General features: G+C 47.9%; 1 protein-coding gene across 2 annotated transcripts; it reads left to right on the forward strand.

The window, feature by feature from the left end:
* The first annotated feature begins 9,035 nt into the window (after positions 1–9,035).
* LOC146358015 (macrophage-expressed gene 1 protein-like) lies at positions 9,036–14,110 on the forward strand. 2 transcript variants are annotated; one of them, XM_084859832.1, is made up of 3 exons: positions 9,036–9,296; positions 10,215–10,348; positions 11,283–14,110. In XM_084859832.1, exon 3 carries the CDS (start codon positions 11,320–11,322, stop codon positions 13,483–13,485), a length of 2,166 nt encoding a protein of 721 aa, XP_084715958.1. In that variant the 5' UTR covers positions 9,036–9,296; positions 10,215–10,348; positions 11,283–11,319; the 3' UTR covers positions 13,486–14,110. The 2 variants fall into 2 exon arrangements, with proteins under 2 accessions (XP_084715958.1, XP_084715953.1); XM_084859827.1 differs by lacking the exon at positions 10,215–10,348.
* The last annotated feature ends 840 nt before the right edge of the window (positions 14,111–14,950 follow it).

The raw sequence follows: 14,950 nt of genomic DNA on the forward strand, positions 1-14,950 counted from the left end.
CAACACCTTGAATTTGGCCCGGAAAACAACTGGTAACCAGTGCAACTCCTTCAGCACTGGAGTGATGTGATCTCGCCGGCGGCTGCCTTTAATCAGGCGAGCCGCCGCGTTCTGTACCAGCTGCAGTTTCCGAACCGTCTTCAAGGGTAACCCCACGTAGAGCGCATTACAGTAGTCCAAACGAGAGGAGACCAGGGCATGTACTACCGATGGGAGCAGATGGTCGGGAAGGAAGGGGCGCAGCCGCCGTATCAGATGGAGTTGATACAGCGCTGTCCGGCTCACAGCTGACACCTGAGCCTCCATGGACAGTTGGGAGTCCAAAATGACCCCCAGGCTGCGGACCTGGTCTTTCAAGGGTAGCTGTACCCCATTCAACACCAGGTCAACATCCCCCAGCCTCCTCTTGTCTCCCACCAAAAGTACCTCGGTCTTGTCAGGGTTGAGCTTCAGCTTATTCCTCCCCATCCAGCCACTCACCACTCACTCATATGAACTGGCCCATTGTGTCACACATGAATTTTAATTTCAGCAACCACAGAGGGTAAAGGAAGGGCAGGTATTTTGATTCTATAAGAAAGCCAAGAAGTGACAGACAAAAAACAAACTAGCAAGAAGGTCTAGGTAGAGTTCAGATGGGGCTGTAGCCAGGTGGAAGGAGGAAAGGAGAAACTGGCAGCTTTTCTTTGGCATTGGCTGTGTTTGCAGGAAAGAGATTCTGTTGGGATTTGACAAGCCACAAAAGGTTTACATGGGATGGGGGAGGAGTGACCACCGGGATCCAGTGTGAGCAGGGGAGAGACACCATTTTAGTATTTTACCTGGGACACTAAAGTATATATCAGGTTGGTCCAGAGGGGAAGAATTGCTCCCCAGCAACCACTAACTTCCTCCATTTTTCCTCCTGCTGTAAAACTGATAACTCGTCCATTGCTACCATTGAGTCTCAAGGTCTGGCGGAATGGCTGCAGTCAGTCTATATCAGAGTAGACAACCTGGTGGTCCCAGATATTTTGGACCAACTCCCATCATCCCTGACCATTAGGCATGCTAGCTGGGGCTTATGGGAGTTGTAGTCCAAAACATCTGGAGGACACCAGGCTGCTTACCCCTGGTCTAGATGCAGGGAGCAAGAGGGCCATGGAGCACATGCAGTCCAGAAAGCTTCTTCCATGTTATCCATTGTAAAGGGCAAACTTTCCTGTCAGATTTGCAACTTGGATTTTGACTTGGGCTAGATCTACATGGCAACGCTTTCATGTTTAATGTGGATTTTCATGAAATCAGCTTTGGTCCGTCAGGGGCACACAAAACAAAAAATGTGGAGTAAATGCAACCTTGAAACCCGCTTTTCCCAGGTCAAACTGCACATCTGCCTTCCTCTGGGGCTGGATGGGTGGAGCCCCGCTAGCAGAACTGGACATCACCCACCCATCGGTGCTGCTCAGCCAGTGAGAGAGGCCTGCTCCCGCCCCGCTCTATACTCCCACTGCTCAGGGAGGTTTGATGGAAGGGATGAGCCATGTCGGATAGTTTACCCCATACCTCTTCCCCTCTCATCCGCTGACTGTGAACCAGGAATACTGGAGCCTGGGGACAGACCAACGGGCAGGCGGGCAGGAGTCGCCTAAGTCCTGCACGGAGGGAAAGGGCTGGAATTGCCCCCTTTGCTAGTGTGCTGGAGTAGGCAGTGATGGCTACTGCTGCTGCCTCCACTTCCCCAACTGGAATTAAGCCTTTTCCTCTCCACAAACACAAAGGAAAATCACACACACAGGGGACTATTCTGAAGGGGAGACACGAATGAATCAGAGGCTTCTGTTTGTGAATGGAAAAAGCAAACTGCTGTGTTACTCTGAAGGGGCGACCCAGTGTGATTCCATGATTGGGAAGGCTTGTTCCCAGCCCTGTCCAAGCTTCCTTGCTGCACTGGCCGCCTTTTCTCCTTCCCACCTGTGTATTTCTTTAGTTGCAGGTGTATCACACGACTACGAAATAGCGGCTGACTGCCCTTTCTCCTTCTGCTCTGTGTATTCTTTATTGTGCACTATGTATAAACCAGCTACTCCACTAATGTGAATGAAACAGGGCTACTGATATTATGAATGGGAAATTAAAATCCCCCTCATCCATGATTTGATTGTGGATGAGGGGGGCTGACCTGGTATGTATTACTGAGACCTGGGTGGGGGAACTGGGAGGGGCCACTCTCTCCCAGCTGTGCCCTCCTGGGTACTCAGTGCAGCACCAACACCGACTCGAGGGTCAGGGAGGGAGGGTTGCCGTGGTCTATAGGAATTCAATCTCCCTCTCCAGGCTTCCTGCTCATTCGAGTGCAGATCTTGAGTGTTTGTACCTTGTGTTGGGTACCCGGGACAGATTAGGGATTCTGTTGGTGTACCGCCCACCCCGCTGCCCATCAGACTCCCTGCCTGAGCTGACGGAGGTGGTCTCGGACTTGGTGTTGAGGACCCCTAGGATGATGGTCCTGGGGGATCACAACTTCCATGCCGAGGCCACTGTATCTGGGGTGGCTCAAGACTTCATGGCCGCTGTGACAACCATGGAGCTGTCCCAACATGTCATCAGCCCAATGCATATAAAAGGACACACGCTTGATCTGGTTTTCTCGACTGGGCAGGAGGATGGTCATCTGAAAGTGGAGGAATTAACATCTGTCCCTTTGTCATGATCAGATCACTTCCTGCTGAGGTTTAGACTCTTGGCAGCCTTCTCCCTCTGCAAAGTTGGGGGACCTATTAAAATGGTCTGCCCCCGGAGGCTAATGGATTCCGATGGATTCCAGAGGGCTGCGGGGGATTTTCCTGCTGGTATGGCTGGTGCTCCTGTCGAAGCCCGGGTCGCCCTGTGGAATGCAGAGATGACTCAGGTGGTTGACATGATCGTGCCCAAGCGCCCTCTCCCTCTGAGCAGAGCCCGGCCAGCTCCTTGGTATACACCCAAGTTGAGGGCTATGAAGCAAGAGGGAAGACGGCTAGAACGCAGGTGGAGGAAAACACGTGCTGAGTCTGACCAAACACAGGTAAGAGCTCACTATCGAGCTTACTCTGTGGCGGTGAGGGTGGCAAAGAGACCGTTCTTTTCCGCCAGCATTGCATCTTCCCAGTGTCGTCCAGCTGAGCTTTTCCAAGTGGTTTGCGGCCTGTTACATTCTGGGCCAGGGAGAGAGATGGTGGGACCCTTGGTGGCACGCTGTGATGAGTTTGCATGGCACTTTGACGATAAAGTCGCTCAGATTCGTCATGAACCGGACACCACGATTAATGCAGTTCCATTGGTAGAGGCATTCAGAGCACCGTCTGGTCCAGTTTTATTGGATGAGTTTCCGTTATTGAGGCCTGAGGATGCGGACAAGGTGCTTGGCCAAGTCCGATCGACCACTTGTGTGCTTGCTTGACCCTTGCCCTTCATGGCTTATTACAGCAAACAAGGATGGGATGTCCAGCTAGGTCCAGGAGGTTGTAAATTCCTCCTTGAGAGATGGAGTGGTGCCAGTCACTTTAAAAGAGGCGGTAATCAGACCACTCCTGAAAAAGCCTAACCTGGACCCAGAGGGCGTTAACAATTATAGGCCAGTGGCCAACATCCCCTTCCAGGGCAAGGTGCTTGAGCGGGTGGTTGCAGGACAGCTTCAGGCACTCTGGAATGAAACAGATTGTCTAGATCCATTTCAATCGTGCTTCAGGCCTGGTTTTGGAATGGAAACTGCCTTGGTCACCCTGTGGGATGACCTCTGCTGGGAGAGGGACAGGGGGAGTGCGACCCTGTTGATTCTCCTGGGCTTCTCAGAGGCTTTCAATACCATCAACCATGGTATCCTTCTGGATAGGTTGTCTGGGTTGGGAGTTGGAGGCACTGCACTGCAGTGGTTCTGCTCCTACTTGGATGGCCGATTCCAGAAGACAGCGCTGGGGGATTATTGCTCTGCGTCATGGCAATTGTGCCATGGGGTTCCACAGGGCTCTATTTTATCCCCCATGCTGTTTAACATATACATGAAACCGCTGGGGGACATTATCTGGAGGTGTGGGCTGAGGTGCCATCAATATGCAGATGACACCCAGCTCTACCTCTCTTTCTCATCAAACCCAGGTGAGGCAGTGGCTGTTCTGAATCAGTGCCTGGGCATGGTAATGTACTGGATGAGGGCCAATAAACTGAAACTCAATCCAGACAAGACGGAGGTACTGTTAGTGGGTGGTTCGTCTGCCCGGCTAGGTGATATTCAACCTGTTCTGGAGGGGGTTGCACTCCCCCTAAAGGATCAGGTTCGTAGTTTGGGGGTGGTCTTGGATCCAGAACTGTCACTTGAGGCACAGGTAAACTCAGTGGCACGGAGCACTTTATCAGCTTAGGCTGGTATACCAACTACGCCCTTATCTGGACAGAGATAGCCTAGCTACACTTATCCATGCTCTGATAACTTCTTGTCTGGATTACTGCAATGTATTATATGTGGGACTGCCTTTGAAAACGGTCCGGAAACTTCAGCTGGTCCAAAATAGGGCAGCAAGATTGTTAACAGGGACTAGCCAGCTAGTTCATCTTACGCCAGTACTTTTTCAGCTGCGCTGGCTGCCAGTCCATTTCCAGTCCCAATTCAAAGTGCTGGTATTAACATTTAAAGCCCTTAACGGCTTGGGGCCAGGTTATCTGAAGGGTCACCTCCACCCATATATGCCTGCCTTGATCTTAAGATCATCGTCAGCAGCCCTCCTCCATGAGCCCCTGCCAAAGGAAGTGAGGCGGGTGGCTACTAGGAGGAGGGCTTTTTCTGCTGTGGCACCCCGGCTCTGGAATGAGCTCCTTAGTGAGGTTCACCTGGCACCTACATTATATTCCTTCCAGTGGCAGTGCCAGGCGAAGACCTTTCTATTTTCCCAGGCATTTTATCATTTTAGCTTTCTAGACTTTTAGCTTTGCTGTTTTAATTCTGTATTTTAAATCCCTGCGCTGCTGCTAGGTTTTATTGTGCTTGTATTATACTGTGGTTTTGATGTTCTATATATTTTATATTGTCTTAGTGTGTGCTGTTTGGTTTTAATTTTTGTGAACCGCCCAGAGACCTTCGGCTATTTGCTGGTATAGAAATGAAATTAATAAATAAATGGAGGCTACTTATTGTGAAAGCATCACAGCTACATCACAAAGGCATGCCCAGGATCTGATGTGGAGGGACTGGGCGTACTGCAGGGTAACTGCCTGGGAGCAGCTTTAAGTAAAAAATACGGAGCAAAAGGACTTTCAGTAAATGCAGCTTTTCAAGAAGGATGCAGCTGGTTAGCTGTGGATTGGCCATGACATCATCTGTCCCTACCGACTTTAAGCCAGAGCAGCACTGGAGAAAACCTCTCATGTAGAGGGGCCCTTGATTATTGCCGAGTTTGCAGTATTACGTCTTAAGGGGGTGGGGTGTTGGGGTGGTACGTTAGTTAGGACCTTTCCATTAGTAATGGTTAATTTTTTATCTGTATAGAAAGGGCTGGAAAGGAGGTTTCAGGTCTTGATGTGTTAAAAGTACAATGGATCACAGAATTGATCCATGGAAGTTTACAAGTAAATTTTTAAGTATAACTAAGTTTGAAACAGCTGATTGTACATTTTTGTATTGTGTACTTGATATTAAAAATACTCAATCCAGCCATGATACAGGCGTGAATGTTCTGTTTGTGTGTTGAAAACCTGACTTTCTTTGTACTTTTTTTTTAAATGGAAGCTACTTCCTGGCCTAACCTGGCTAGGCATTTTTTTTAATAATGCTCCTGTAATGCATGAAAAGGGTGTATAGAGACACAAAAGGGGTGTGCATGTGTGCTGCTATCATTGTACTTACTTGAAAACACACATACAGTTCCTCCAGTAGGAAAAGCTGGCTAGCGGTAGGATTTGTGTGGGATTTATGTGTTTAGTGGGTTACACAAGGCAGAGACAAGTTCCCTTATTATTCTCCTTTGGCAAGCTATTAGGCATTTGTTCCCAGGCTGGCCCTTTAGACAAAACTTCAGCTCAGTTCTGAAACTAGACACTGTTAGACCATGGGAGATATTTTCACCAAAACAAGCCATCCATTCCAAAATACAAGTGAGATGTCAGACAGCAGTTTGATTGTTCTGTGCACTTGTGGGCAGCCTTAAAAAATTTAATACAACAGCCATATCACTCCTCCTCTGGCAGTAATGTGCTAGAACATGAGATGAGTGCCAAGACTGTGGGTGCTCCATACTGAGAAGGTCATGCCGAGTTAGAGATGCTGCCTTCTTCCTCCACAGATTCCAACTCAAATGCTGCACCAAGGGTGTGTGAATGGAGTATCTTTTGCAACCTAGCATAACTAAATACTGCTGAATGTTGGATCAGCAGGTGTAGTAGAAAGAACGGCTCAGTAAAGCGAAGTATTTCCTTTTGGTGGCCCTGAGAATGCACATCTATTTATATTCAGCCCACCATGATGGGCCCCAATGTGGACCCTAGTTGCACAATTGGATTCTACACTTCCAAAAAATTTTTTTGCCATCACATTGTGCCAGGGATATCTTGTTAATAATTCCCACTCACTGAACAATTTATTGATTTGATTTGTACCCTGCTTTTCAAACAAGAAAAACGACACTCTGCACAGTTAGCAGATTCTAGTCCTGAAATAGAAAGCCCATGCATGAAACATGATGGTGCTGGAAAGGAGACATCTGCAGCAATCGAATGCAGGCTTCTCAAGACCAGAATAGTAGCAGGAGCTGTGGCGCTGGGGTATACAAGTAAAGAGAGAGTAAAGTTAACTAACTGAGATACCACCACTTTTGTCCAGTGCCTTAATACCATATATGAGATAATCTGAACTTATTTTCTGTTTTGGCTCTGGTACACCAATTCAGTCCATCTCATTCCTGCAGACTGTACAGTAAGAATGCTGATTCCTTCTAGTCAACCCAGAAGATGTCCAAGAATGGTTGTATCCTGCATTTGCGAGGTAATTCAGTACAGTCCCTTAACAAAGGGCTAGATGTGCCCCATCTCGTCTGATCTCAGAAGCTAAGCAGAGTCAGCCCTGGTTAGTACTTGGATGGGAGACCACCTGGGAATCAGGTTTCCTGCACTGAGCAGGGGGTTGGACTCATTGGTCTTGTAAGCCCCTCCCAACCCTATGATTCTATGTGATAGGGAATAAGATCTCTGGCCTCTATAGCACCAGATTTTCCCCTGTGGCTGAGAAGAGAAAACCAGAATTTTCTGTGCACAAAACTTAAAGTAGATTCCTGCTAATCAACCAAGAAGATGTGCAAGAATTGTTGTATCCTGCATTTGGTAAGTCCCTGAACAGGTGATAGGGAATAAGGTCTCTGGTTTAGTTTGCAGCACTAGATTAATTTGGTTCAGATTAGTCTATAGCACCAGATTAATTTGGTTCAGATTAGTCTATAGCACCAGATTAATTTGATACAGGTCCCTGGTTTTAGTCTGCAGCACCAGATAGTTCCCCCATGGCTAAGAAGATGTCTGAGAGCCTTCTGTGCTAAAAATAAGCAGCAGCCTAAAGTGGATTTTAAAATAAAAGTTGTCTTAATGTAGAATCTGTCTAAGAACATGATAAGTGCCCTGCTACAACCATCTAATCTGGTTTCTTGTTTCTCCCAGTGGCAACCAATCGCTCTGGGAAGCCCAAAAGCAAGGCAAGAAAGCCCCCTCCCACTATTGCCCCCCTGCAACTATTATGCAGAGGCGTTACATATCATTGACAGATATTCATTTGTCTAATCCCCTTATAAAGCCATCTCGGCAGCAGTTGACCATCACCACACCTTGTGGCGATGAAGCCCATCAATGAATTGTGCATCATGTGAAGAAGTACTTTATTTTGTCTGTCTTGAATCTTCTGCCAATCCATTTCACTGAATTACAGCTAAATAATGCACGTGAAGTCCTTGAGCACTTGAGAGCATTATAAAAATGTTACGGACTTTTATTATGAGCTTCAGGGATCACTTTCCACATTGCCTTGTTTGCTAAGGGCCTCCTGTGTGTTCGCTTTGGGAACCCCTGTACATTCTAGAAGATTCTGGGGCTTGCCCTAAAGTGCATAGGCTACATTAACCAAGAGCGCACTCTAAAACACACTTGCCCTCCCATAGCTGCATCTTGCAGAGAAGGATTGGTAGTGGTAGTAGGCAAGCTGTTCTGGGATCATATACTAATAGAACTCTCAATTCTCATGAGCGCTAGTTCTTACGTAGCCAGAACTGCACCCTCTATCTGCAAGAGGGGGGTATATCAGCAGGCTCAGGGAGCACCACGGTTTGCAGAAGTACAAAACACATTTTTAGAAAGAACGGAAAACCCTAAGGGGAAATGCTGATTGACTGTTGGGGTGGGGAGAGGGAGACTGGAATGGAGTGTCTGAAACAGGAACATTCCACACTGCAACATTTTGTTGCATGTTCGACTTGTAGGTACAGATCCCCATTCACCCTATATGTACAGCTCATGCGCGGTAAAATTCTCTTTACTACATGGCAAGATGATACAGCTGATCAAGCTACCCAAGTGTCATAGAGCTTCCACCACAGTAGTTTGGTGATCTGTGTGGACACTTTCAGGGAACAATGTCCACCATCCTAACTACGTGTTTTGTCCATCTCCTGCCCCAGTGACTTCTTGGCTATACGGAGCTATGCTGGAGTATAACATGTGCTGTAAAATGTGTATGGAGTCGGGGAGGGAGAGATAGAAGCAAGTTTACCTTAAGGATTCCTTCAGAATTCCTTGGTATTAAAAGTGCCAATCTAGACTCTCTCTTTCTCTTTGACACAAGTTGGACGGCACTTATGCTCTTGCCAGAGGCTGTTTCATTTTCATTTTTGCCTGCAGATGGAAATTCCAGAGTTCGATGGCAACAAATTCTGATACACACAATGCCAAGCGGCAGGGTGAAATGGTGCGAGAGGCTGTGCGGGTCGCAGAAGGGATTTTTCAAGGGCAGGTTTCTGTTTCCCTTCGCTTGGCAACTGCTGCATGAGGTCAGATGACCCGTGATTCATCCCACAGCCCCTGGGGTAGGGGCACACCCAGCAGGGGGTTTACCTCCAACAATGGGAATGGACAATCGAAGTTCCCTTTTTTCTTCCCCCACCGCCTCCACTCCCTCTCTTAAAAATCAGTGACTTCCTGTAGCGAAGACAAACTCAGAAAACTAGCTGAGTGTGCATTTGAGAAAGAAAGATAAAGAAAGCTGTGGTGGAAGGAAGGAAGGAAGGAAGCAGAGGAGCTGGAAACACAATCAGGTAAAAAGAATGCTTTTTCAGGAGAAGCAGCCCTGTCCGGGCCAAACCACATGTCAAGTTCTTCAGGCTACTGAACAAGCGCGCGCAACCTGGCCACTCTTTTCTTTAAAGAAAGAGCAGCCTGGTTAACCACCCTTTCTTAAAAGTGTGAATGAGGTCACATATATGCTTTGCCCCTATGTCTGTGGCAGCAGAAACGGTGGTTTTGCGGGAGTGGGTTCCCCGTCCCACTAAGTCTTAACTTGGGTTGCTTCCAGATAGTGGGTTCCTAGCATATACAGTCAAAAGGCATGGTGCAGCTATCCCACCTTATCTTCCTTCGTGGATTTTTTTCTGCTATGAAAAAAGACAGGAGAAGTTGTGGGAAAATACAGGAGGGCTACAAATGGAAGACTTCATTGTCTGGACCTCCCATAACATTCTGTGAATGAGGCAGGGCAATTGCACAGTAAAAGCCTCATCTGGAAGCACCCTTACCCAGCAATGCAAAGATGGTTGTGTTATCACCAGTTACTGCTGTTGTGGATGGTCGCTGTGTTTATTCTGCATACAAGCTTTAAGTGGATTGTCACAGATTGGAGTTTTTGCATCTCATTGCCATTTTACACACACACACACACCTGCGCATCCCCCCCCTTCCTTCCACACCCATGTGTATGTGTATAGTGGGGGTTGGGGGCACTGTGCTACAGTGCTTCCGCTCCTACCTGTGGGGCCAATTCTAGAGAGTGGTATTAGGGGATTCCTGTTCTACTCCATGCGATTAAGCTGTGGGGTGCCACAGGATTCTATTTTATCCCCCCATGCTGTTCAACATCTATACGAAGCCGTTGGGTGAGGTCATTAGGAGTTTCGGGGTGGGGTGTCACCAGCATACTGATAATGCTCAGCTCTACTTCTTCTTGTCATCGGAGCCAGCTGGGCGGTGAAGGTGCTGGACGCTGAATCCTGACAAGACGAAGACAGAAGTTCTGTGGATTGGTGGTTCCCAAGTCCAGAAATTGAATAAGCGACCTGTTCTGGATATGGTTGCACTCCCGCTGAAGGAGCAGGTGTGTAGCTGGGGAGTACACCTAGATCCAACTCTGTCGCTGGAGCCCCAGGTGAGCTCCGTGGCCTGGAGTACTTGGGGCCAGCTTTGGCTGATCTGCCAGCTACGGCCTTTCCTGGACAGGGATAACCTAGCCATAGTAGTGCACGCGCTGGTAACTTCCCGATTAGAACACTGAAATGCACTTTACGTGGGGCTGCCCTTGAAGACGACTCAGAAGTTGCAGCTAGACTGTTGACTGGAGCATCACATAAAGATCACATAACACTGGTCTTAAGGGAATTGCACTGGCTGCCAATATGTTAATGGTCGCAATTCAAGGTGCTAGTGATAACATTTAAAGCCCTGAGAGCCTCCCCCTATATATGCCTACCTGAGGATTGAGATCTGTTGGAGGAGCCCTCCTCTGTGTCCCACCAGTGCGAGACCTGCACTATGGTGGGACATGGGAGAGGGCCTTCTCTGCTGTGGCACCCTGGTTGTGGAATGCCCTCCCCTCGGAGGCCTGATTGGCGCAGACACTGATTTCATTACCGCATCAAGTTAAAACATGGCTTTTTACCAAAGCCTTTGAGGGCTAATTGGATTCCCTGTGTTTGCACACTGTTTTAACTGTTTTATTGTTTTAGATTTTAAATTGGTATTAGCTAGCTTAACAATTTAATATATTTTTGGCTATATACATTATTTATTGTTTTACACTGTTTAAATTGATTTTATCTGTACACCGCCCTGAGATCTTAATGATATAGGGCGGGATACAAATGTTTTAAATAAAATAAAATAATTAATAAATAAAATATACTTACTAATTTAGCCTCTGAGGATTAGCACTTTCATGCATTTAACGAAGCAGACTCTAGTCCACAAGAGCTTATGCCATAATAATACATTTGCTGGCTTTTTAACTGACAAGACTCCATGTTGTTTTGCAGGACCGTACCATATAAGCGGCCTTTCCCTCCCCCAAGCATGGCTCTTTGGCTTTGGCCACTCTTGGCTTTCCTGAGGACAAAGGACGCAGGAGCGGAAGATCTAGGCTTCAAGGCCTGCAGACCGCAAGGCCTCAGCGAAAGAGCACTGGAAGTGCTGCCTGGGGGCGGCTGGGACAACCTGCGCAACATGGAGATGGGGATGGTGATGAGCCAGAACTACTCCCAGTGCCGGACCACGGAAGACGGCGAATATCTCATCCCCAATGACGTCTTTGTGGTGCCTCTCAAGAAGAGCACGATGGAAGTTCACTCAGAGCTTATCGAGAACTGGCTCACCTATACCGATGCCTTTGCCTTCTCCGTCAATGCCGAGGCGTCTTACCTTTCTGTGCTCAATGGCAAGTTCTCGGCAAGCATCCAGGAGACCAAGATGCACAACATCTATGATGAGACGGTCACCACGCGGGTGCAGGCGCGGTACCACATCTATTCCGTGAAAGCTCAGCCATCCTTCACCTTGCACAAGGACTTCCGCCATCAGCTGGTGAACATAGGCAACCAGCTGGAGAACAACCAAAGCCGGGTTGCTGAGTACCTGGCAGAGATGCTTGTTCTCGGTTACGGCACGCATGTCCTCACCACGTTGGAGGCTGGAGCCAGCCTAATGCAGGAGGATCAGGTGAAGCGCAGGTTTTTCTTGGACAAGGAGTCATTGAAAATAGGCATCACAGCCGCCGCATCGGCCACTTTTTTCCGCAGGATCAATGTGGGAATTAATGACTCTGTGGAGGTCTGGGATGATCTGACTAATGGCTACCTGGAGAACACTGTGGATTCCAAGGTTGAGAGCAGGGGCAGTGTGCCCTTCTACCCTGGCATCACCCTCGAGAAGTGGCAGGAGGGCATCGCCAATGGCTTAGTGGCTATCGGCAAGTCTGGGTTACCGCTGCCATTTTTCATCACTCCCGAAGCCTTGCCAGAACTGCCAGAACCTACTGTTCGGCGAGTGGCCACTACGGTGGAAGACGCCATCCGTCTCTATTACGCTGTCAACACCCACCCAGGCTGCGTCAAGCCTGATTCGAGCAACTTCAACTTCCAGGCCAACGTAGACGACGGCTCATGCCACAACGCCAACACTAACTTTACCTTTGGTGGCGTCTTCCAGGAGTGCTACGGTGTATCTGGCAAGGACACGGAGGAGCTTTGCCAAGCCTACCGCATCCAGAACCCACTGACGGGTAGCTACTCTTGCCCAGCTAACTTTTCTGCTGTCCTGCTGCATGGAGAGCAACGTACAGCCAGCAAACCCAAGCCGGAATGCCATAAGCAGTGCCATACCTGCTGGGTCATTTTCACCTGCTGCAGTCAGGTGTGCGGCGTCCACTACTACCCCAGCACAGTGCAGCTCAATGGGTACTGGTGTGCTGCGACAGGCCCAGTGCCTCAGAACTCAGGTTTCCTCTTTGGAGGACTGTATAGCACTGGGAATGAGAACCCAGTTACCAGCACTTATGCCTGCCCAGCCTACTTCTTCCCACTGGTACTGTTTGAACATCTAAAGGTGTGTGTCAGCAATGACTATGAGATGGGATCTGGCTTTGGGGTGCCCTTTGGTGGCTTCTTTAGCTGTGAGGCTGGCAACCCTTTGGCTGGGATCCTGAAGGGACAGCGCCCTGGGATCCTCCAGGATTTTTTCTACCAGGACTCCCCAACCAAATTCCCCATGAAATGCCCAGCTGGATATAGCCAACACAAGGCCTACTTAAGCGATGGCTGTGAAATCCTCTATTGCTTGCAAGCTGGGACACTTTTTGCCCAGCAGTTAGCCCCCCTCAAGCTCCCACCTTTCCTGCGTGCACCATCCTCGAATGCCAACCTTCCCGAAACCATCCTGGTGCGTTCCGATGGTAGCCGAGCCTGGGTGAAGATGCGCCAAAGTGGGAGCTGGAGGCTGGCCAATGCCACAGATGAGAAGGAAATGGCTCTTCTTCTTCAAGAAGATTCGAGGCTGTCAGGGGGCTCCGTCGCTGGAATTTCAGTGGCCGTGATTGCTGTCTTGGCAATTACCATGGCTATCATAGTTTACCGAATCCGGCGCTACAAGAGCAGAGGATACCAGGAGGTGTCCAATGAGCATCTAGTAGAGGGCCAAGGAAGCTATGGAGCTACAGCAACCCCTCCAGAACTCGGTGCTGCCTGACACAGTTTTTTATCTGTAGCCTGGAACTAAGATCCATACTTTCAGTGAGAGGGTATGAGTCCATAAGAGGGGGCAGAGTAATAATTAATGGGTTGGCAGTGGGGCAGTGGGAAGCAAGAATTAATCCTAAAATTGCCTAGTATTGAAATCCAGATTTTGAGAAATAAGTCAGCGTACAATTTAGTGCACACGGGTAAAATTAGGAATTACTGAGGAAATTAATGTAATGTTCTAGTAGCTTTAGCAAGTGTACGGCTAAACTTCTACAGGAGTGAAGGGAAAAGAACTCCAGATCATAGCAATAAGGCAATAAACGTTTAGTTTTAGCAATTACAGTTCTGCTGTTGAAAGGGAATAAATCACATGGATATGGGGCAGGGAGATGGGTGTGAAGGGAGGGAGGTAAAAAGTAAAGACTGTAGGTGATGTGTAATTTGAAGACAGAGCAGCTCTTGTAGCAACAGCTAATGTTTTGCATCTGTAAGGGGGTTTTGTTGTGTACTTTTAATGTACCTTGACAGTTATAAACTCTTACTTGATACTGTAATAAACGAGCAAGCCAAAGCACTGAGCAGAAACCAGATTCCTTTGGCATCTTCTCAGTGCTTCTTTTTCTAATGAATACATTCCGAGGTGTATTTATTTTTAGACATTTACCCCTTGTGTCTCACTGCAGTTCTATATTTGTGCTAATTAGTGGTGGTAGCATGGGGTGAAGTATTACATTAGAGCGGGCAATTGAACTAGCGTAGCATCCCTGCTTATTCCAGAGGAGCAGCCATGTGAAATGGTCACAACAAAGACAACATAGTCTCGTGGTACCTTCAAGACTATCAGATTTATTATTATGGCATGAGCCTTTCATGGATTAGAGCCCATTTCATCAGGTACACCTAAACTGTAAAACTCAGGCCATAATAAATCTGTTAGTCTTTAAAATGCCACAGGTCTCTTACTGGTTTTAAGGATGCACAGATTGATTTAATTTTGGGAGGTTCAAGTCAAATACGCTCAATAATATTTCATTACTGAACTCCTTTACTCGCCACACCACCCCCGAGTAAATAAGGCCCTTTATGATGTATTCTTTTTCCATCTCAGGTGGGCAAACATGGCATTATCCTATGTTATTCTCGTAATGCCACCAGATTAGGCTGAGAGAGAAAGTGGCTTGCCACTATGTTTCATAGCCTAGCAGAGATTCAAACCCATGTATCTTTGGTCAAAGTCCAACATCCTGTCCACTGCATCACACCTGCTCTTCTAACAGAATATATTTTCTAACCCCCCACACTGCAAAAAAGGTTGCAGTCCTAATACACTTACCTTGGAATACGCTTAATTGGACACAACGGGATTTAATTCCGAATAAACATGCATGGGAACCCAGGAAGCTGCCTTATGGTCAGGCCATGGGTCCACCTAGCTCACTACTATCCATTCTGACCAGTAGTAGCTTTCTGAA

Source organism: Heloderma suspectum, chromosome 1 (assembly GCF_057233095.1).
Source record: "Heloderma suspectum isolate Gila_16-S chromosome 1, 16-S_ref, whole genome shotgun sequence".
Classification (NCBI taxonomy): domain Eukaryota; kingdom Metazoa; phylum Chordata; class Lepidosauria; order Squamata; family Helodermatidae; genus Heloderma; species Heloderma suspectum.